The sequence below is a fragment of the Xiphias gladius genome, chromosome 12, assembly GCF_016859285.1.
Source record: "Xiphias gladius isolate SHS-SW01 ecotype Sanya breed wild chromosome 12, ASM1685928v1, whole genome shotgun sequence".
NCBI classification, from domain to species: Eukaryota; Metazoa; Chordata; class Actinopteri; order Istiophoriformes; family Xiphiidae; genus Xiphias; species Xiphias gladius.
In genome coordinates, this window is record NC_053411.1 from 16,498,714 (window position 1) to 16,520,139 (window position 21,426).

The 21,426-nt window shown below is 40.0% G+C and overlaps 3 protein-coding genes across 5 annotated transcripts; 2 read left to right on the top strand and 1 right to left on the bottom strand.

Annotated features, from left to right (window-relative positions):
• Positions 1-2,606: 2,606 nt before the first annotated feature.
• Positions 2,607-4,378, top strand: LOC120797149 (ladderlectin-like). Its single transcript, XM_040140489.1, has 5 exons — positions 2,607-2,782; positions 2,949-3,055; positions 3,170-3,304; positions 3,393-3,498; positions 3,944-4,378. The coding sequence occupies exons 1-5, from the start codon at positions 2,722-2,724 to the stop codon at positions 4,009-4,011; spliced, it is 477 nt and encodes a 158-aa protein (XP_039996423.1). The 5' UTR covers positions 2,607-2,721; the 3' UTR covers positions 4,012-4,378.
• Positions 4,379-6,299: 1,921 nt separating this feature from the next.
• Positions 6,300-8,049, top strand: LOC120797150 (ladderlectin-like). Its single transcript, XM_040140490.1, has 5 exons — positions 6,300-6,473; positions 6,640-6,746; positions 6,861-6,995; positions 7,084-7,189; positions 7,635-8,049. The coding sequence occupies exons 1-5, from the start codon at positions 6,413-6,415 to the stop codon at positions 7,700-7,702; spliced, it is 477 nt and encodes a 158-aa protein (XP_039996424.1). The 5' UTR covers positions 6,300-6,412; the 3' UTR covers positions 7,703-8,049.
• A 47-nt stretch (positions 8,050-8,096) lies between these two features.
• si:dkey-9k7.3 (circularly permutated Ras protein 1) lies at positions 8,097-21,359 on the bottom strand. Of its 3 annotated transcripts, none has more exons than XM_040140487.1 (19): positions 21,215-21,355; positions 19,462-19,514; positions 18,774-18,839; positions 17,464-17,595; positions 17,291-17,377; positions 17,103-17,188; positions 16,644-16,841; positions 15,742-15,786; positions 15,483-15,572; positions 14,210-14,361; positions 14,031-14,112; positions 13,459-13,586; positions 13,251-13,335; positions 12,685-12,791; positions 12,246-12,358; positions 11,895-12,006; positions 11,547-11,687; positions 10,401-10,494; positions 8,097-9,165 (listed from the first exon to the last, which is right to left on the bottom strand). In XM_040140487.1, the coding sequence occupies exons 2-19, from the start codon at positions 19,511-19,513 to the stop codon at positions 9,004-9,006; spliced, it is 1,932 nt and encodes a 643-aa protein (XP_039996421.1). In that variant the 5' UTR covers position 19,514; positions 21,215-21,355; the 3' UTR covers positions 8,097-9,003. The 3 variants fall into 3 exon arrangements, 2 of the variants coding, with proteins under 2 accessions (XP_039996421.1, XP_039996420.1); XM_040140486.1 differs by having other exon boundaries at positions 17,291-17,380; XR_005708462.1 differs by lacking the exons at positions 8,097-9,165; positions 10,401-10,494 and having other exon boundaries at positions 11,571-11,687; positions 12,127-12,358; positions 17,291-17,380; positions 21,215-21,359.
• Positions 21,360-21,426: the final 67 nt, after the last annotated feature.

The window sequence follows — 21,426 nt, forward strand, 5'->3', positions numbered from 1 at the left end:
ATGCCCTACCACCGGAGCAAGATTAGACACTGCGTATCCAAATAGGATGTTGGGTTTTGTTAAAAAATGTCTTCCTCAACCATGCTGCTGATTCATTCCAAACTGTAACACATGCAAATGGTGTTTCTGTGTAATTTAGAGGATGCGGCATCATCAATGCAGATTCTCACTGCTCTTTTCTTTCTCGATTCATTTCCACAATGCATTATCATCATGTAATTATGATACTTTTTCCAATATTATAATGTAGTGTACAGCGGCATATTATAGAAGTATATTATTGATTTGTTATAGTGATGCTTAATGTGTAAGCAGCATTTTATTTTTGTAGCTGGTCTTGGTGAAGATAATTTTACGTTGTTATATATTGTTATATTGCTGTTACGTTATGTACTGTAGGATAGTTTTATAGTTTAATGTATACTCTTAAAATCTACAGGTGCCAATCAAATCCAGTTGAATAAATGCTAATTATTTCCCCTTGAAATGTAGTGGAGTAGCAGTACAGAGCAGCATAAAAATTAAAAACTATAAATATAAATATGAAGTACAAGCTTGAAATTGCACTTCCCTACATTATTTGACTGGTATTGTAGCGGTGTATTTTTTTTCTGCTTGTTTTGCGGTGACTTGCATTAAGGATGTAATTTCAGATAAATTTCCTTCCTTCACTTATTTATCTTCTGATCAGCTGTATCAGCCATGCTTTTCCTCTTTTCCTGATTCTGCACTGTCACCTTTATGTTACTGTAAGAGTTATTGCACCACTGCAGCCAAGTGATAACTGTACCTGCACCCAGTGAAACTCACACAATGGCTGATGCCAAGACTGAATAGAAGAAGGGGGATGCCACATGAAGTTTTGTGAATTAGTAAGTGGATTAGTGCGGTTTAACTTAAACCTGCAGTAACTGATTTTTTTTTGACCACTTGGGGACGGTGGAAACAAGATGTGAACACAACACTGACATATATACATATCCAGCAGGTACAGAGCAACATTATCAATCATTTGGAGTCGTGTTTCTGACCAAATGATGAATGTAAGGCCAATATACACTGTCCTTTTAGCTCTGTTTTTGGTCCCTACCATCTCCTGGCACCTCTTTAGCTTTGTTTAATGCTCCGCATTGTGCTCACTAGCTAGTGCCTAAATGCGCCAGCTGTTTGTTGGTGAGTGGCTAGTGTACGGTGGGTTTTAAGAGCTTTTTCTCTGAAAACTGCTGCCTGCTGCGACTGGAAGCGACGCTACGAGAGCGGTGAGAGTCAACCGAAGCAGTAGAGTTGCAGGCCGGACAGCTAAACAATGAGCTGACCTGCACCTTTCAAGCATGTCGTACAATATGTCCTTCCTCAACAGCCTGCTTTAACTGACACAGATGAAATTCTGGAAGTAAAACAGTAAAACACCACTGATACATTGTTCTTGCCTTATAAGGAAAATTATATCGCCCGACATCTTTCCTCTGATGAGTATCACCAATCTATGATTTTTTTCTGTCAACGTTCAGTGTCAGTTCAGGGAGCAGTGTGTCCCTCATGTAGTGAGGCAGAAAGTAAGGATGTGGAGGTCAGGGGGGCGGATGGACGTATAGTGAGACTTTCATGCAGGAGAGCAGAATTTGCGTACCGTCCAAGACTTTTTGTCAACTGTAACCATAACCTTTCCCAAACCTTTAACATAATGTAAACCAAGCCGACCATTTTGTAAATCTGGTGAGATCCAAAATTTCCTACTACATGTTTTTTTTGTCTTTCATGGAAATAGTAGTGCCATAAATTCTAGCCGCATCTTGGTTGGGAGACTGGCATCTCTACAAGTTTGACCCCAACCAATCATCATTCACGTCCTTGCGTGTCACTGAGGAAGGAGGGTGGCTTTGTGGTTGAAATGTTTACAGTCACTCCTGACGGAGCCTTTGACACGGGGACCCCCTGAGCCCTTGGGCCCCCGGGATCTGTGCTGGGTAGGCCAATTCAATAATCCTTCCATGATACGCTGTTATTGTAAAAAAAAAAAAAAAAAAAAAAAATTGATTATAGCCGCTTCAAGGTCAGGGAAAGATAGTGGTTTCAGTTAAATATCAAGTGAGCACATCCCGCAAGACAAGACCAAGACCTTCCCCCCTTAACAAAATTACAGTGAGTGCTTAAACATAACCATTAACGGCTGCTATGAACAAATATCGTAGGAAAAACCAATGAAATGTATTGAAGAGTCTATGGATATGCTCAGTTTCAACATTTTGAAACCTGCCAGATGTGTTCATTAACAACATTTTCTTATTGTGTTGATAAAACGTCTGGGTTTTCTCAATGCTCTGAGCAGCTGAAATTAAGCTGATACAGATCCCAGTACACTGAAGCTGAATTGCATTCTCCTCCATTAGGAGAGCACATAACACTATTACTATCAGCATGGCCAGCACTAGTAGGGGTAAGTGAGAAAACATGTCTTCAACTGATCTGTCCCAAGTCTGACAACATTATACTCGGCTTATAGTCTTCACCAAGAAATTTCCACACACTCCAAGTCTGTGTCTTTTTTCTCTGTGGCCTGTGTTGTAATAGATGAAAAGATAACACACTGTACATAAGATCTGGTCATTCTCTGTTTAGCAGCTCACACCTCTCACATACCGTCTCTCCGCAAGTATTAGTGACTTGTCTGTTTCCTTACTGAAGGTAATTATCATCTCCAGTATCTTTCTCATCTCCACCATGAAGACGCTGGCTCTGTCTGTGCTTCTTTGCACCATGCTGGCTCTGGTCAGAGCTACTTGTAAGTGTTAATCCCGATGCCTTGGGTTTGTTTCTGTGCGTATGATGTGTATGGATCCAAAGCAATGTATCATGGAGACAAGCAGATGGGAGCCTCACCACAATGCCATCGCAAGCGCTGACTAATCCTGATACACTGCCTTTCTTTCTCCTCTATTTCCATTCAGCACCGCCGGTCAAGCAATTGGCAACAGGCTGCCCCGTCGGTTGGACGAGGGGCCTTTATCACTGTTTCCGCTACGTTCACAATCCGCTGAACTGGGCTGCAGCTGAGGTAATGAGGATAATCTGGATTCAGTGTAAAATGCTTCCACGTTTCTTTTTTTCCCCCATTCTATAAGTTGTAAGTAATTTTTTCTGTTGCAATTCCACTTTATCTCCACTATAGAAACACTGTCAGGCCTTGGGGGGAAACCTTGCATCTGTGCACAACCCTTCTGATCAAACGACCATTCAGAGGATGATATTAAGGCTCACTCGTGCCTATGGACCTGCATGGCTCGGAGGCAGCAACTGCCAAAATGTATATTATCTTTTCATTTATGTCATTCAAATATGATTTATTTATTTATTTATTTATTCATACGGTTTTCAATTCTTGTGTCTTTTAGGACGATGTTTGGTTGTGGAGTGATGGTTCAGTTTTCAGATATAGGCACTGTTACAAATTTGACAACGGTGGGGGCAAGCAGCACTGTTTGCAGATGAACTACGGACGTAAGTCACATAACGTGCTTCAGAGAAACCAGGCAGGCGAAGTGAAAAGTGCGCAGAGAATTCTCAAAAAGAAAATGATGAAAATGATGAATGACTGACAAACCAACAAAAAGTGTCTTTCTGAGTCAAGTATTCCTGGCTTTCAACAAATCAATTAAAAGTCAGCAATGCACATTATTACACTATTTAACGTGTCATTTACGGTAATGACTGTACTGTACATAGTTTTAACAATGTTTTATTCATTTAGTTATTTATTTTATGAATATACAGTATATCACAATTAGTGATGTGATGATAGCAGCCAAAAGTTTACCTTTAGCTGTGCTTGGCATTGCAGTGCAGGGCAGGTACATTGCTACACAGGATAAATTGTTGCCTTTGAGCAGTTTCAACTTATTGGTTCTGTGGCATTTTACTGACTCCGTTTTCTTATTACTTACAGCTAACAAGTGCTGGGATGATCTGCAGTGTTCTGATAGACGTCCATTTGTCTGCGCCAAAAAACTTTGAATGCACTGGGGCTGATACAGAGGCATGAAGTACCTGTCCCATGCACGAACACTGGTGGATGTCTGTGTTTACGGTCGCAAACTCTTGTCTTTATATCATCACTCTCACGTATAACATAAATGATTTATGTTTCGTTTTACATCTTTACTTTCTTTACTATCGCTGTAGTGCTATTTAAGGAACGAAGTGAAAAGTGACATAAACAGGATCTGGACTGTCTCTTAAGGCCTTGTGTCTTTGATGAGAGCAGAATGATTGTGTTATGTGAACAATGCTTTTAGCGCAGCCTTATGCTGCAGAGCGAACTGTTTTTCTTACTGCATCAATAAAAGGCTCAAGCAACAAAACAAGCTGCTTCGTGAATCTGTGTTAAATCTACTGTTATTAGGGGTTTGTACTCTTGCATGTCAAGATACAGGTGTTTCACTGTCCTACCATTTGCCATTCATGTTACAACATCCAAACTTTGCATGGACCTTCCTGTTTACAACAAAGTGTCACAGGACATTTGGATAGTCTTAACAGTGACTGCTTAATCGGAGCAAACTGGAAATGATTGAAATGAAAATGTGTCACCATTTGAAAAGCAGGTACAGCATTAGATGCTCACACTCTGACATATATATATACGTACATACACAACACTGACATATATACGTATCCAGCAGGTACAGAGCAACATTATCAATCATTTGGAGTCTGGTTTGTGACCAAATGATGAATGTAAGGCCAATATACACTGTCCTTTTAGCTCTGTTTTTGGTCTCTACCATCTCCTGGCACCTCTTTAGCTTTGTTTAATGCTCCGCACTGTGCTCACTAGCTAGTGCCTAAATGCGCCTGCTGTTTGCCGGTGAGCGGCTAGTGTACAGTGGGTTTTAAGAGCTTTTTCTCTGAAAACTGCTGCCTGCTGCGACTGGAAGCGACGCTACGAGAGCAGTGAGAGTCAACCGAAGCAGTAGAGTTGCAGGCCGGACAGCTAAACAATGAGCTGACCTGCACCTTTCAAGCATGTCGTACAATATGTCCTTCCTCAACAGCCTGCTTTAACTGACACAGATGAAATTCTGGAAGTAAAACAGTAAAACACCACTGATACATTGTTCTTGCCTTATAAGGAAAATTATATCGCCCGACATCTTTCCTCTGATGAGTATCACCAATCTATGATTTTTTTTCTGTCAACGTTCAGTGTCAGTTCAGGGAGCAGTCTGTCCCTCATGTAGTGAGGCAGAAAGTAAGGATGTGGAGGTCAGGGGGGCGGATGGACGTATAGTGAGACTTTCATGCAGGAGAGCAGAATTTGCGTACCGCCCAAGTCTTTTTGTCAACTGTAACCATAACCTTTCCCAAACCTTTAACATAATGTAAACCAAGCCGACCATTTTGTAAATCTGGTGAGATCCAAAATTTCCTACTACATGTTTTTTTTGTCTTTCATGGAAATAGTAGTGCCATAAATTCTAGCCGCATCTTGGTTGGGAGACTGGCATCTCTACAAGTTTGACCCCAACCAATCATCATTCACGTCCTTGCGTGTCACTGAGGAAGGAGGGTGGCTTTGTGGTTGAAATGTTTACAGTCACTCCTGACGGAGCCTTTGACACGGGGACCCCCTGAGCCCTTGGGCCCCCGGGATCTGTGCTGGGTAGGCCAATTCAATAATCCTTCCATGATACGCTGTTATTGTAAAAAAAAAAAAAAAAAAAAAAAATTGATTATAGCCGCTTCAAGGTCAGGGAAAGATAGTGGTTTCAGTTAAATATCAAGTGAGCACATCCCGCAAGACAAGACCAAGACCTTCCCCCCTTAACAAAATTACAGTGAGTGCTTAAACATAACCATTAACGGCTGCTATGAACAAATATCGTAGGAAAACCAATGAAATGTATTGAAGAGTCTATGGATATGCTCAGTTTCAACATTTTGAAACCTGCCAGATGTGTTCATTAACAACATTTTCTTATTGTGTTGATAAAACGTCTGGGTTTTCTCAATGCTCTGAGCAGCTGAAATTAAGCTGATACAGATCCCAGTACACTGAAGCTGAATTGCATTCTCCTCCATTAGGAGAGCACATAACACTATTACTATCAGCATGGCCAGCACTAGTAGGGGTAAGTGAGAAAACATGTCTTCAACTGATCTGTCCCAAGTCTGACAACATTATACTCGGCTTATAGTCTTCACCAAGAAATTTCCACACACTCCACGTCTGTGTCTTTTTTCTCTGTGGCCTGTGTTGTAATAGATGAAAAGATAACACACTGTACATAAGACCTGGTCATTCTCTGTTTAGCAGCTCACACCTCTCACATACCGTCTCTCCGCAAGTATTAGTGACTTGTCTGTTTCCTTACTGAAGGTAATTATCATCTCCAGTATCTTTCTCATCTCCACCATGAAGACGCTGGCTCTGTCTGTGCTTCTTTGCACCATGCTGGCTCTGGTCAGAGCTACTTGTAAGTGTTAATCCCGATGCCTTGGGTTTGTTTCTGTGCGTATGATGTGTATGGATCCAAAGCAATGTATCATGGAGACAAGCAGATGGGAGCCTCACCACAATGCCATCGCAAGCGCTGACTAATCCTGATACACTGCCTTTCTTTCTCCTCTATTTCCATTCAGCACCGCCGGTCAAGCAATTGGCAACAGGCTGCCCCGTCGGTTGGACGAGGGGCCTTTATCACTGTTTCCACTACGTTCAAAGACGGCTGAACTGGGCTGCAGCTGAGGTAATGAGGATAATCTGGATTCAGTGTAAAATGCTTCCACGTTTCTTTTTTTTCCCCATTCTATAAGTTGTAAGTAATTTTTTCTGTTGCAATTCCACTTTATCTCCACTATAGAAATACTGTCAGGCCTTGGGGGGAAACCTTGCATCTGTGCACAACTATGATGATCAAATGACCATTGAGAGGATGATATTAAGGCTCACTCGTACCTATGAACCAGCATGGCTCGGAGGCAGCAACTGCCAAAATGTATATTATCTTTTCATTTATGTCATTCAAATATGATTTATTTATTTATTTATTTATTCATACGGTTTTCAATTCTTGTGTCTTTTAGGACGATGTTTGGTTGTGGAGTGATGGTTCAGTTTTCAGTTATAGGTTCTGTTACAAATTTGACAACACTGGGGGCAAGCAGCACTGTTTGCAGATGAACTACGGAAGTAAGTCACATAACGTGCTTCAGAGAAACCAGGCAGGCGAAGTGAAAAGTGCGCAGAGAATTCTCAAAAAGAAAATGATGAAAATGATGAATGACTGACAAACCAACAAAAAGTGTCTTTCTGAGTCAAGTATTCCTGGCTTTCAACAAATCAATTAAAAGTCAGCAATGCACATTATTACACTATTTAACGTGTCATTTACGGTAATGACTGTACTGTACATAGTTTTAACAATGTTTTATTCATTTAGTTATTTATTTTATGAATATACAGTATATCACAATTAGTGATGTGATGATAGCAGCCAAAAGTTTACCTTTAGCTGTGCTTGGCATTGCAGTGCAGGGCAGGTACATTGCTACACAGGATAAATTGTTGCCTTTGAGCAGTTTCAACTTATTGGTTCTGTGGCATTTTACTGACTCCGTTTTCTTATTACTTACAGCTAACAAGTGCTGGGATGATCTGCAGTGTTCTGATAGACTTCCATTTGTCTGCGCCAAAAAACTTTGAATTCACTGGGGCTGATACAGAGGCATGAAGTACCTGTCCCATGCACGAACACTGGTGGATGTCTGTGTTTACGGTCGCAAACTCTTGTCTTTATATCATCACTCTCACGTATAACATAAATGATTTATGTTTCGTTTTACATCTTTACTTTCTTTACTATCGCTGTAGTGCTATTTAAGGAACGAAGTGAAAAGTGACATAAACAGGATCTGGACTGTCTCTTAAGGCCTTGTGTCTTTGATGAGAGCAGAATGAGTGTGTTATGTGAACAATGCTTTTAGCGCAGCCTTATGCTGCAGAGCGAACTGTTTTTCTTACTGCATCAATAAAAGGCTCAAGCAACAAAACAAGCTGCTTCGTGAATCTGTGTTAAATCTACTGTTATTAGGGGTTTGTACTCTTGCATGTCAAGATACAGGTGTTTCACTGTCCTACCATTTGCCATTCATGTTACAACATCCAAACTTTGCATGGACCTTCCTGTTTACAACAAAGTGTCACAGGACATTTGGATAGTCTTAACAGTGACTGCTTAATCGGAGCAAACTGGAAATGATTGAAATGAAAATGTGTCACCATTTGAAAAGCAGCTACAGCATTAGATGCTCTATGTTGCATGTTTGGGTTTGAACAGAACTCTCAGATCTTCAGGAATTTGATTGTTTTCACAAACTTACTTTCCAATACAGAAGAAGAATAATTTCAAATGGAGTGTACTATATATCCCCCAGTGTTCAAATACAAAATGAGCAATAATTGGTTCATACACCATATTATTACTACACTAAAATTGTAGGAAGAACTTAAAAATGATAAAGAAATTGTTTAATTTGAGACGCAACAAATAGAACTGTTCCTTTTCATTCATTTCATTTCCTATAAAACAGAAATCCAAATAAATATAATACAGATTTGTTTGGCTGAATTTCTCTGCTACCATCTGGTCATAGAGTTTGACACACAAGGGAAATTTATGTCCTGTCCAGCGCCGGTCTGACATATCATTTATTCGGAGGTGTTTTGACGCCAATAAAATCCGGCCCCGATCTCGCTGCTCTCAGTCTTCGGGCACCCTTCACCTGTAGACTTCCATCTGTGGGAAAAGGCCTAATTTGACAGACTTTCCAACTTCACATTGAGCAAAATGAGTCAGACCCTCGAGGTTTATAGTCACACGGTAACCTGTAAGTTATAGTTATCATTGACAAATGATCTTCTTCACCCTTGCACTGCGTTCATCACTCTTTTTACTTTACATGGTCGGAGGTCAAAGTGCTCCGTGCTTTTCACGAAAATCATTTTCAGTACAGTTCCGGGTGACTGACTTCCTCACAGTCCTTCCACAGGACCTTTTTCTTCCTCACAGGCCTCTTCTGGATCTCAGTTGTGCTGCTGCTGGAGTTGCCCACACTGCTGGCTCTCTTCATCTGGTAAACCACATTAGCTGCATCATCAGAGAGAGTCTGCAGGGAAAAGTGCGGATTAATCTGTGTGTGAGGGATCCCATCTGTGAGCTGTACGATGTTGCTCACAGTTTGATATGATTGTCCCCTTTCAGAATTAAATGCCTTGTTTAAAAGGAACTTTTAACATTTAATGGTTCAGATCAAAGGAGACTATAATGTTTATATTATACAAATATAAAATATATATTTAAATCAATTATAAATACAATATTTTTCTTTTTATCTTGGAGAATACCTAAACCCATTTTGGGAATATTAGGTATGTGTAAAAGAATGCATTGTGCACAATTTCTCGTGAGTCAAACTTATACCTACAGATTGCTCCACCCACAGACAATATATCATTTGGAGTTTATATGTGTATATGTCATTATATGTATTTTTGCAGCAATTGCACATTGCATTCAAGAGTCAAGGCAGTTTATGTGAATCGGGCCATGGCTACAACAGTTGGAAAAGTAGCCACAGGAAAATTGGATAACAAAAAACGAATGAATGGTTTGACGTTTTGGGGAAGGCGTTTATTGGATGAAAAGCTTGATATCAAACTCGTACCTGTTAAATATTCAACTACAGCCAGTAGCCTGTTAGCGTAGCTTAGAATCAGTACTGGAAAAGGGGTCAGGGGCTAGCCTCGTTCTTGTTCTATGACTTCAGTTTTTGTTTGGATTAAACAAACGAGATATAACAGCTGTTATATCAAGCTGTTTCCCCCTGTTTCCAGTCTTTATGCTAAGCTAAGCTAACCAGCTGCTCGCCGTAGCTTCATATTTAACATGGAGTCTGGAGTTTTATCGATCTTTTCGTATTTCTTTTCAAGTCATATTACTCGTTAAAATGAGTTTGTGGGGGCCCCTTAATTCAGTGAAGCGTGGAAGGCATTTTTAGGAGAGTGTGATAAAAACTGTTAATTAAAAATAGCACAAATGTGTCTGTGCAGAAGGAAAGGCTGGTGCTATTGTGCCCAGATCTGCACTAGAAGCTAATCACTTGTTCCATGGATCGTGGCCTAATTTCCCACCAAATTTAACTGAAATCTGTCTGTAGTTTTTTTAGATATTCTGCTCAAACAGGACTAAAAACATAACCTCAGAGGTACTTATGAAATTAGATAAATATGGTGAAACTGCTGATAACACACATAACCCTCGAGTCGTCAGTTTATAGGGTGAACACCTCCAATCTCAAATATGAATTATATGCCTTTGTTGCTAAATTAAGCGTATGGTTACCTGAGACTCTGTGGTGATGTCATCACAGATTGTTGTCATGGTGTCCATCCAGTTGCCGTAGATACTCTCTATCTTCTGGGTTGGCCTGTGCTTACTTCGGGGCAGAAAGGGGAAGTTCTCGCAAGAAGAACCCGCTCAATAGACACACAGATGCACACAAACACTCTCATCTGAACCACCAGACCTGCATATCTAACTGCAACTCTTATCTTAACTTCAAACCTAACCTAATTCTACCCTTAACCCTTAAGATCAAGTCTGAATCCAAGATAAACGGTTAAAGTAATGGTGAGGAGGACACTGGAAGTGAGTCCCCCACAATGCGAGTAGCTTGCCAGGCTCGCACATGCACACACTCACAGACATGCAGAGTCATAGCACCCATAAACTGGGTCTGCTAACAGGTCTAACTTTATGCCAATGGCACAAATGTAGACCTGTTAGTCGACATAGCCGGCACCTGCTAGCCGGCAGAAATCTAGGTCCCCCGCATCGCCATTATGCCAAGGGCATAAATCTAAATCTACGGCATGTGAGTAGGAAGCTCATATCAGCTAATATCTGTACACACACGTGTTCACTTTATTACAGTGACAACTTTACTGCTGTTGTTGTCCTTTTGTTTAACCAGGGAGATTAAAATCTCTTTTTAAAGAGACACCTGGCCAAGAGGGTAGCATAAAAGTCGTTGTTACAACATGGTGTCACAGACCATGAGAAAACACATAACATCCCGCTGAAATGTGATAAAAGTATACGAATACCTAGTTAAGATGAAATAAAAGGGAAAAGACAAAATCCAATTAAGATGCAGAAAACAGCCATGATTCTCAAAATCATCTGAAATTAAGTAAGAACAATAAATTTCAAGGCAAACACAGTCTTAATTTTCTAATATTGTTTGTTATTATATGTATTCTGTGATATAATCTCAACATTTATGATCTTAATCTTCGTCGTGATTTATAAAGAACATCTAGAAAGCTGTGTAGATGGGAAACAGTGGGCTGGTGATAACAAGAACAAGTGATTTTAAACAATATACCCATAGCAACATACTGTCAGGGCCTTGATGTCCCACTGTTCCATCACCTTGTCTGTTTTTTCCCGTGTCTTACTGTCAGTTCAGAGGTCAGACACTCATACCTGATTTGTTGAAGCAGGTCTTGCTGTGCTTTTAGCTCCCTCTGCGCTTCCTGCACTCGACCCTCCATGGTTAAACTGGCACAGAGCTGGGCACAGTGGACGCCAAGCACCGCCATGTTGAAACTACCCGCCCAAATCCGACTTCAGACAGACAGAGGAGATGAAATAAAGACAGATAAATTATCGCTAACTAGCAGGTCGAGTTTTCAATAGTGATATTAAAATGATGATATTTAAAGTTCTCTAATGCACCGGTGTTCGATACCCTTTGGTGCAGAGGACACAATCGGGTCGACACCACAGAAGTAGTGTAAGTTCTAGTATCCAGCCGTAGAGTGTTTGTTTTACCTGCAAGAGGTCACTGGTCGCCGTTCGGTGAGGATGCGAGTGACGCTTTGTTGGTCTCTGGTCTTGAAGCTCAGCTGGAGTTGAAATGGGAGTGTGTCCTTCTGGAGGAAAACTAACGCGCACAAAGACATAGACCCACATACACATAAGTATAACATAACAGTTTGCTTATACTTTTTTTTACACCATACTTTTACACTTCAAATTGTTATTTTTTTTTCTGTTTCATCACCACGTCCCCGCAGTGCCGAGTCCCCGCAGTGCGCTGCCAGGTCACGCTCCCCCACAGTGTGATTTCATAATGCTGATTTGGTTGATTTGTTGTTTTGTCGAGTATACCACCGCTCTTACCCTCCATAAACTCTGGTTTGACATCAAACTGGAAGGTGATCTCTAGCTCCTTGGTGACATTCCCTATCTCTCTCACCAGTTTGTGATTGTTTTCATCCTCATAGGGGAAATACCTTGAAAGAAAGAGAAAGCAGAGAATTTAAAATCGACATAAAAAGAGCTACGCTTCTCAGGTAAACATGCAGATGAATGGGAATGAGTTGAATATTGTATGGATATGGAAAGTGAGAAATTGGCAACAGACAGGAAGTTAATTAGTATTTTGGCACGTTTAAACTGAACGTACACCATGTTATATGCATTAGACTGCTGAATGGTGAAGGCTAACCTGTGGGCACGGATCCTTCTGGGTGTCTATCTTATCACCATTGGCAGATTTACAGACACAACAACCGGGAAAGTTCTCGTTAGTGTATTTTAAGCGTCGGACACCACTCACGTTCCTTTGGAGGCAAGCAATGTTGCCGTGACTCCTGTTGCTAGGACGTTGTCCATGGAGGCCAACTGGATCTCTGTTGCAACGGTGCCAATGCTCACGATGTTCACCTGTGCAGGAGAAGGGAGTTTAAAAAATGAACGAGGAGACTGAATTTCATTGATAATGAAAATAAAATTGTTCCCTATGATATATTCATCAATTTCTTTCTTTCTCTCTTTTTTTTTTTAAATGTCAGTCTTTGCAAGTTGATATTCATTGCTTATCAAACTAGAACCAGTAGCTGCAATCTCGAAGTATCTTTAATTTGTTAGATTTGTTAGCTTGTTTCTTGAGATTTCGCTGATGTGAACACAATATTAAGTGCAGCCAGGCATTAAAACAACAATGATTTAAAAGAAAAAAAGAAAAAAAAAAAAGAACTTTTACTTCTACTTGAGTAATAATTCAAGTCAAGTAATGGTTACATCAGGATGATGATGATGTTCCATTGATTCGGACAATTACTTGCATTTAGACGTGTTCCTTATTGCCACTTGTTCTTGTGTGAATGTCTGTGCGTTTCTCACCCTTCCCCCAGTGGTGTCTGCCAGTCTCCCAACATCAGCCAAGCGACAGTCTGTCCCTTCAAAGCTCATTACTGATATTATGACTCTGGAAGAGGAAAAGAAAGAGAAGATGCTTCATTTTATGTTTAATTTCTTCTTATTTTCTATTTTAACTTTTGCTTTAGCGAGATTCAATCTTTGTGACACGTGCGTGTGTTTGTGTCCTCACCCACTCCCCACAGCCTGAAGAGCCAGCTGTCTGTAGAAGTACGGCTCATGGGTAGAAGAGGACAGAGAGGGTGTTTGCTCCATCTCACCCAGTCCAATGTTGGCTCTGCCATCGGTACACAAAATCACCTGCACGACAAGATCAGGGACTCCATTAAATCATCGTAAAGATGGGATGGGGGACGCAGCAGTTCAGTGGCCTCAGTATGAAATGTGAGATCCATTGTTTGAGAGAGTAAAGTGTTTCTAAAATAAGAAAAATAACCAAACATTTTTTTAAGAATTGTAGTACTCCAAGCACCATACCAGTGCTTTTAGATCATTTCAGCCTTGTATTGTGTTAACTTTACATATATATTGTGTTTTTACTCTATATAACTGACGGCCATTTTCAGCAGCACTACCGTACTTTTTTTATTTTCATACCTCACTAGCATAAATGGAAACCAGGCGGCTGCCTGAATGGTACAGCACTGTTAGAGGTCGAAAAACCTCGAAGCTTCTCATCTAACTCTCAGCAGCAGGAGGGAATAACGTCGCACTGTTCCGTTAAGGTCCTTCAGACTCGCTCACCTTTGACCCAGGGTACCTTGAGGCCATGGCAACCGAGGCTAACACTGCAGGGCCGAGACACGTTGCCCCGTGTTCCCTGAGGCTGGATTATACAGAAATATTAAAAACAGAGATTAAATTTATGTAAGGCAGGGAAAAGTCTTTAACCTTCCACACGTAAACACACTATCTTCACTTACTCTTTCACTCTTTTTAGTAGTTGCTGGAACGTCTCAGCAATACAGTGTGGGATCCTGTAAGATGCCCCCTGTTTCCATATATGGTCATAGTCAACCAATGCCCAATCCCTGAGAGTGAGGGGGGTACTAGTACCATCACCATATATTACAACCTGTAAAAGAAAAAAAACAATTGGATGAGAATAAGGTCAGGGAATCATGGGAATTTGAGTACGGCATTAGACTTTTCAAAAAGGATGATCAAACCTAAAGTAAAAAAAAAAAAAAAAACCTTCAAAAAACATTTGATATTTTATTTACATTTTCACAAAAATGACAATAAAAGTATTTGGACACGTTGCTTTATTTACCTCCTTTCAGAGGAAAAAAATCTGCTGTCACTTATGAAAAAAAAAAAAAAAAGGAGAAGAAGCAACTTCCGTAGAGGGTAATAGTTAATCGCCGTAAACAGGAAGTCTTCGCTTGTTTGTGTTGCAGCATGATGAGTTGAGCATTTTCAAATTAGTGCCGACTTAGCCTGTCAACCACCTGACATCCAGAAAAAACCAACACCAGTGGATGTTTGAAACTCTAGTCTACGAAGTATGAATAATAAAAATCTAATTGTAAAACTATCTTTCTTTTTGTCTTGGCTTTATCGCTCAGCTCCCCTGTCTTTTAGAAAAGTATTTCTTTTTATATGTTCTTAGATTGAGGTAATGCTCTGGCTTTCACCTCAACCTGTGGGAAATTATCATGACCTCTGGAAGATGGCTAAAACTCCAGCATTCTCACTCCTGCCAATGTAAATCCCTTAGTTCAACCTCATATATATTTATAAGTGCAGTTCAACAGGAGACTAATTTTTCCCCACTATTGGAAGCAAAAGCATCCAATATCTCACAAGAAAAGAGCAAAACATTTTGAAAAAAAAGTCAAAATTAAATATATTTTCTTCCCTTTTATGTCCCTTTAATCATCCTGTGAACCCTCACTTGGTTGGGAACCACTGCTCTATGAAGACCGGAGTGAGCCCATGAAATAATTAAATACCTTTTCATCATTAATTAGCAGAAATTGAATAAAATAAAACACAAGCAAAATTATACATATGAAAATCAATAAATTAGATACATTTGCAAATAAAATATGCATCAAAATGAGGGGAAAAAAGCAAAGACAGTGGCCTACAAGGAACATTACAATTGTAATTAATAATTCTTCTTTCTTATTCTGTCTTAGAATTATAAATTGATAATTTAATTTTAAAATGGAGAAGTTTACTTTCTCCTACCTCATCACCGAATGTCACCAGTGCCACTCTCCTGTGGGGGGACTGCTGCAGCATGGATGATAGCGCCCTCCGGAGGGCGTCCTGGATACCCTGCGACAACAGAACAGAACAGCAGCAGCGGTCTTTTAGCGAAATATGTTTTCAATACCACCACAGGCACAACGTGTCAATACTACAGTCAGATGAAATGTATACAGATTCGGTTTCACGCATTCGCTCTGGTGAACGGGATAGACCTGGACCGACAAACACATCTCACCTGTAGCCTGGATATGTATGCTGGAGATCCACTGCTTGATGTAACCTGAAGGGAAGAAAATATGTTAGGAAGAGTGACATACCCATTTACATATAATGATTTGTGTGGTTAGCTTCACATATTCACACTTCCTTTTCTTGTAGTGTTGGCTGATGAAGTTCCTGAAGGTAGCGCTCGAAAGGTTTTCTCTGCAAATGTACGTTTTAAAACCTAAACTGCTATTTTTTTAGATTAAGATTTTGTGTAAAAAAAAAAAAAACATATCAAAAGGCTGACACAACAACAAAGTGCTAAAAAAATTCAAACCACTCTTCCCCCACATGTTTTGCTTGACAAAAAGCAGTGTTTGGCTGTGGTCTCTTGTCATGCTTCAGATGTTTATTGTTCACCTTGTTTGTCAGCAGTTCCACCGAGGCGAGACTTTCCCTCTAAAGCGCCCACACGGTGTCATTTAAATAATCGTTTAAATCCGTTTTTCGAGGCCCAAAGAGTTCTATCTTAATAATGTTTCACAAGAAAAGACCCATGTTAGAGGTGATGCCAAAAAATTAAACTAAATTAAAGCTTGTTTTTTTCTTAATCACCTGACGACCCCGCAGATTTATCTTGTGGCCCTTTGGAGGGGCCTGACTCCTGGGTTGGGAACCACTGTGTTAAACTACCTAACAGTATATAAAGTAGTTAAGATTTGCTCAAGCTTTAATAGCTACAACAGAAAGAAACTGCTTATGCATTAATACATCAGTATTAACAATCTAATTGTGTCAAATATAATAATATGGAGGGGTACTTTTTCTGATAATACAAATAAATGCAGTAATTTTGTATTTTTATGTACTGGTACTTTTACTGGACTAAAAGATCTGACTACGTCTCCCACCACTGCTTTTACACACACTCACCTCTGTTGTGACGCTCATGCTGCCAGAAATGTCCACACAGAACACCACCAGCGTGTCCTCCAGGTTCTGGTAGTCGTCGTCGCTCTGGCTCGGCAGGTAAACGTCGTCACTGCGCACACCTGCGCGCTGACCAATACACACTCCCTTCAGACTGTCGTCGACACGGTTTTCACATCCACAAAACTCACACACCCACACCTGAGCAAGAGGATGAAGAGAAGAAATATTCCATTTTTTCATTTTATCTCACCGCTCATTTGTTTTATAACCACCTTTGTTGCACTGATACAAAGAGTAAAAAAACAACAACAAAAAAAGGTAAAAAAACAAAAATCTTTACTGTTGAAGAGAGAAAGAAAAGCAAAACAATAGGAAAGATTTAGAGAAATCACACATCGACAAAAACGAATGAACCGTGTGACTGAAGTGATGAATGGGGTGAAATAAATTACCACTCACGTTCCTCTGTATAGAACTCAGACACGACAAGGCGGCACTACATTTCCCACAAATCACTGGGCTCTGAAAAGTCTCCATGCCTGTGCCTGTTTAGAGAGGGAGACAAAGGAGGTAAAAAGAAATTTAAAAAAAAAAAAAAGAAAAGGAACAGGTGTGTTTCTTTGTGCGTATGTGTGTGTTAATCTGACCTTGTCTGATGCTGACCAGTTTTCCAACGCTGAGCGAGATGACGTTGACGTTGGCTTCCAGCCTGCTTTCTCCTTTCTGCCTGCCACCTGCTGAAACACCAAACAGTGACTACAACTTCTGATTCATTCTTGATTCATGTAGAGAGGGTGGGCGGGGCGGGGACAAAACTCACCTCTGGGTGGGACAGGAGGGGGCAACGAGAGAGGACTGAATGGAGGCTGAAAGGAGTGAAGAGGGGGTAGAGGGAGGGAAGTAGGCTGACTTTTTTTGAAACGGCGAGGAGGCAGCGGTGGTGGATCGGGACCTGGAAAAAGAAAAAAAAAAGGAACATGAAGAAAAGAAAGGCCGTGATGTGTGTCCTGTTTTGACATCGATAAAAATTCAAATAAAGATCAAAAATACAGCTGTGTCTTTTTGCCCGGGACATATAGCCTCAGTTTTTTCAGCACAACATCATGTATGTAGCAACCAGGTGCATACAAGAGCCATTTACAGGGTTCTTGTTTTGAAATAAATCAGCTGGAAACATTAAAAAGTCAGCCGCAGACAGTGATTTGAGCCAACTCACATGGCTAACGTTAACTGGCTAGCCGGTTCCATATTACACGCTAGCTCCAGGCGAGATCAAGCGGGCTGAAAAACTGTCGCCGCGCATAATTGTGTGATAGTTGGGAAAGGCGGTGAGACAGAGCCACAATGATCTCGTGAAACAAACAAAAACTATTACATCTTTGGAAAATTTTTTTTTTTTTTTTTTTGCTCGGTGAAAAGTCCTAGTATTTCGCATCGTGTCCGGATGGTGCGGAAATACGTGAAGCACATGTATTTCTTGTACTACTAACTGTAAAAAAACCCCTCTATACTATGACACTTGTACACAGTGCGTAGGTTCAAAGTTTGGAACTGGGACACAGTGTGGCATGATAGGATGTCACAAAGAAAGCTAAACAGATGATCCAGGTTTATTTTGAAAATGGACAGAAACTGGGTGATTTTTAGTGTCATTTGCACCACTGTTGCTCTTTTGAATGGTTAATCTTGGCGACTGGAATTCACCTAGGTTTGTCTTTTCCTTTGTATAATTACATTGACCTGACAGCCGGCGCCAGTCTGTGTGCAAACTTTCCCTGCTATCTTTACATCTCCTTCACTGTGCTTCTCTGTCTCTTTCACTTGCAACCATGCCCACACACTCACTCACTCACTCTCTCACACACACACACACACACACACACACACACACACACACACACACACACACACACACACACACACACACACACACACACCCACACACTCACACACAGACGTTACTGCTTAATATGCTTTCCTGTTATTTCAGTGCAGCACTCTTGAGAATATAATGAACTTCACACAGAAAAACGACGGTTTAGATACATTGACCTTTATAAATTCTCTGTGTGTGTGTGTGTGTGTGAGTGAGAGAGAGAAAGAGAGAGAGAGAGAGAGAGTGTGAATTACCTTCTGGCTGTTTATCAGCCACTACGTTGTCATACTCATTCTCAATGAGGGAAACACCTGTGGATGCTGTGAAAATTACTTCATTAAGACATGTCTATGGTGCTAAAACACTAAATTAAGCCACAGTAAATTAAATGGAACATATAATCAAATTAAATACACATTATTTTGGTTATTGCCTAACACTTCATAGGTTTTTTTTTTGTATGGTGATCAATTAATCCAAGGTAAAGGGATGTTAACCAGTTGAAATGATCTTACTATCTCTCCATCTAACTCAGGAGGCACAATCTTATTTTGAAATAAAGGTAACGTGATTGGAGAGTCGAAGGCGTGATCAGCCAAACGATTAGCTCGCACAGATTGTACGTAAACAAGGAAAGAAACAAAGATTTATGATGCGACACAAGTCGCCGCACAGTAAAAGATTTAAGTTTAATATCACACTGGCACGATAATAAAAACACACAAGCAACAAAATAGAGTTAACAAAAAAGGGAAGAGTTCAGAAAAGCGAGGGAATTAATATAAATATAAGTACTGAGGAGTTTTTTTTAAAAAAAATCTCTAAGTTCCAATGTTTAGGGGAAAAGACAGCAAAATTTCATTGAAACTTTCTTTAGAAATTTTTTATTTAATTTGTGATTATTACGTGGTATTTTTGAGAAATGGATTTTAATGCACTCACCTGGTCCTCCAGACCTCCAATTACATACAACATGGCTACAGGCGAACTCCATCCTGAGACACATAGAGACACAGAAACCTTTTGTTACTGTATCATTTCAAAGACTCTTTTACACTCCTATAAACTTGACGTTCAATCGTGACAGTATAGGCGTAAACTGAGTCAAATGAATAGAGGTGAAAAAGCGAGAAATATGAATTTAGTATGAGGGGAAAAAAAAGACAGATGAGCAATATGAAAACGGCAGATCAGCTTCCTGGCATTGTGGATACATTGTCACTGTGGTAAGCGAGGCGTTGATTTGGTTATTTTTCTTGTTAACAGGTGGCTGAGTAAAACCATGAAAGCAGACATTTCCTGTCTGAACAACTGTAAGTGGAAAATGAACAAATTGGAACATAATGGCCTGGTATGGGGGAAAAAAATTTCATTAACTAATTAGTAGATGGGCAGAAAATGAACAGGCAGCAACATATTATTCGATAATTGTTTTAATCCTTTTCAAGCAAAAATGCCAAACATTCGATGTGATGATTTGCTGATTTTTTTTTTTTTTTTCTATTTGATATCATTGTAGCTTATTTGCTTTCTTGCCAAGAGTCTGTATGGTAAATATGAAGCTACATCAAGCTTAGCTTAGCGCAAAGACTGTAAACGGGGGGAAGCCGCTAGCACCACTCTGCCCAACGGTGACAAAATCTGCCTAGCACCACCTCCTCTTCAAAGCTAACTGACTACACGTTGTTAAAGGACAAAACGGAGTTTTGCGGGGGTCGGGACCATTATATTTCCTGGAGCCTCTGCTTGTTGTCGGGCTACTGGTCCAGACCAAGCAATAGTTTGCAGATAACCCTGCATTAAAACCGCGATTCGTCGTCCCCCCCGGTTATCAGTTGCTAATCTAAGCTAACCATCGCCTAGCTGTTGCTATAGAGTATGATTAGCGTACAGACATGAGAGCGGTATCCGCCTTCTCTTCAGTAAATGAGCAAATTTCCCAAAATGTCAAACTTTTGCTTTAATACATTCAAAATTGCTTAAAAAAAGCATACGTTCATACAAATCCTCTACAGTCAACCAATTGAACTTGATTTATTATTAACTAAATCACATCCATTCTAGATTTTGATCTATATCCTATATTGTGAATTTTGCCCTGTAATAACGTACACTTCTCCTTAGTTCATATCCTGGGGATTTTAATTAGAAATTTAAACGCTGTGGGAAAAACCTGCAAAATTAGGGTATTTTGTTTTTTTCCCCACAGATATCTGTACTCCAAAAAGTACCAGGATTTGTTTTGATTTTGCGTAAATCAGTCATTTTAGAACAGCAGGTGTCACTTACTAAGAGTCAAATGGTGACTGTCTCACTTTGGACTTCACACACTGCTGTATATTAAATAGTTTGGTGAATATCAGATTAACTCCATCTGGTTCCTTGATGATGTTCAGTAGGGTAAAATATGTCAGTTATTAATAGAAAACGAGTCAATTCTTACTCTTTATAAAATTTTGAAACAGTGTAAATTTGCAAAATTGAAAATGCAAATGAAATGTACATTAGAAAAAACGGGTCGTTTCAAATCGGGTTCCACAGAGATCCTGACTTCACTGAGATACACATGCTCACTGTGTCTTTAATGTGACGGTTTAAAAAAAAAAAAAAAAAAAGCCAGTTGCAACATCTAATTCATCCATGATTTATCAGAGGGAACAGACATAAACACACATTACAACAAGAAAAGAATTACCTTTGCCGTGGTCTGTGTACAGTGAAGTCGCTAAAACCGAAAGCAAGCGTGTCTATCGCAGTAGGTTTATTTGATATGTGTCAGCGTGTGGGTGTGTTCAAAGTCTAACAAGAAACACAGCGTGTGTGTGACTTGTGTGTCAGGAAGTAGGGACAGGGTTGTTAGTTAAGAGAAAAATAGAGAAATGAAAGTTAAAAGGAAAAAAAAAAAGA

What these genes read in the sequence shown, in the direction of transcription:
- LOC120797150 (XM_040140490.1), top strand. Translation starts at nt 6,413, where the DNA reads ATGAAGACGCTGGCTCTGTCTGTGCTTCTTTGCACCATGCTGGCTCTG. An exon ending in TGAACTGGGCTGCAGCTGAG is followed by an intron (nt 6,747 to 6,860) that starts GTAATGAGGATA and finishes TCTCCACTATAG; the next exon opens with AAATACTGTCAGGCCTTGGG. An exon ending in TTTGCAGATGAACTACGGAA is followed by an intron (nt 7,190 to 7,634) that starts GTAAGTCACATA and finishes TATTACTTACAG; the next exon opens with CTAACAAGTGCTGGGATGAT.
- si:dkey-9k7.3 (XM_040140486.1), bottom strand. Translation starts at nt 19,513, where the DNA reads ATGGAGTTCGCCTGTAGCCATGTTGTATGTAATTGGAGGTCTGGAGGA. An exon ending in TTGGAGGTCTGGAGGACCAG is followed by an intron (nt 18,840 to 19,461) that starts GTGAGTGCATTA and finishes TAATTTTCACAG; the next exon opens with CATCCACAGGTGTTTCCCTC. An exon ending in CTTCAGGCTGTGGGGAGTGG is followed by an intron (nt 13,336 to 13,458) that starts GTGAGGACACAA and finishes TTCCTCTTCCAG; the next exon opens with AGTCATAATATCAGTAATGA.
- LOC120797149 (XM_040140489.1), top strand. Translation starts at nt 2,722, where the DNA reads ATGAAGACGCTGGCTCTGTCTGTGCTTCTTTGCACCATGCTGGCTCTG. An exon ending in GGCTCTGGTCAGAGCTACTT is followed by an intron (nt 2,783 to 2,948) that starts GTAAGTGTTAAT and finishes ATTTCCATTCAG; the next exon opens with CACCGCCGGTCAAGCAATTG. An exon ending in GAGGCAGCAACTGCCAAAAT is followed by an intron (nt 3,305 to 3,392) that starts GTATATTATCTT and finishes TGTGTCTTTTAG; the next exon opens with GACGATGTTTGGTTGTGGAG.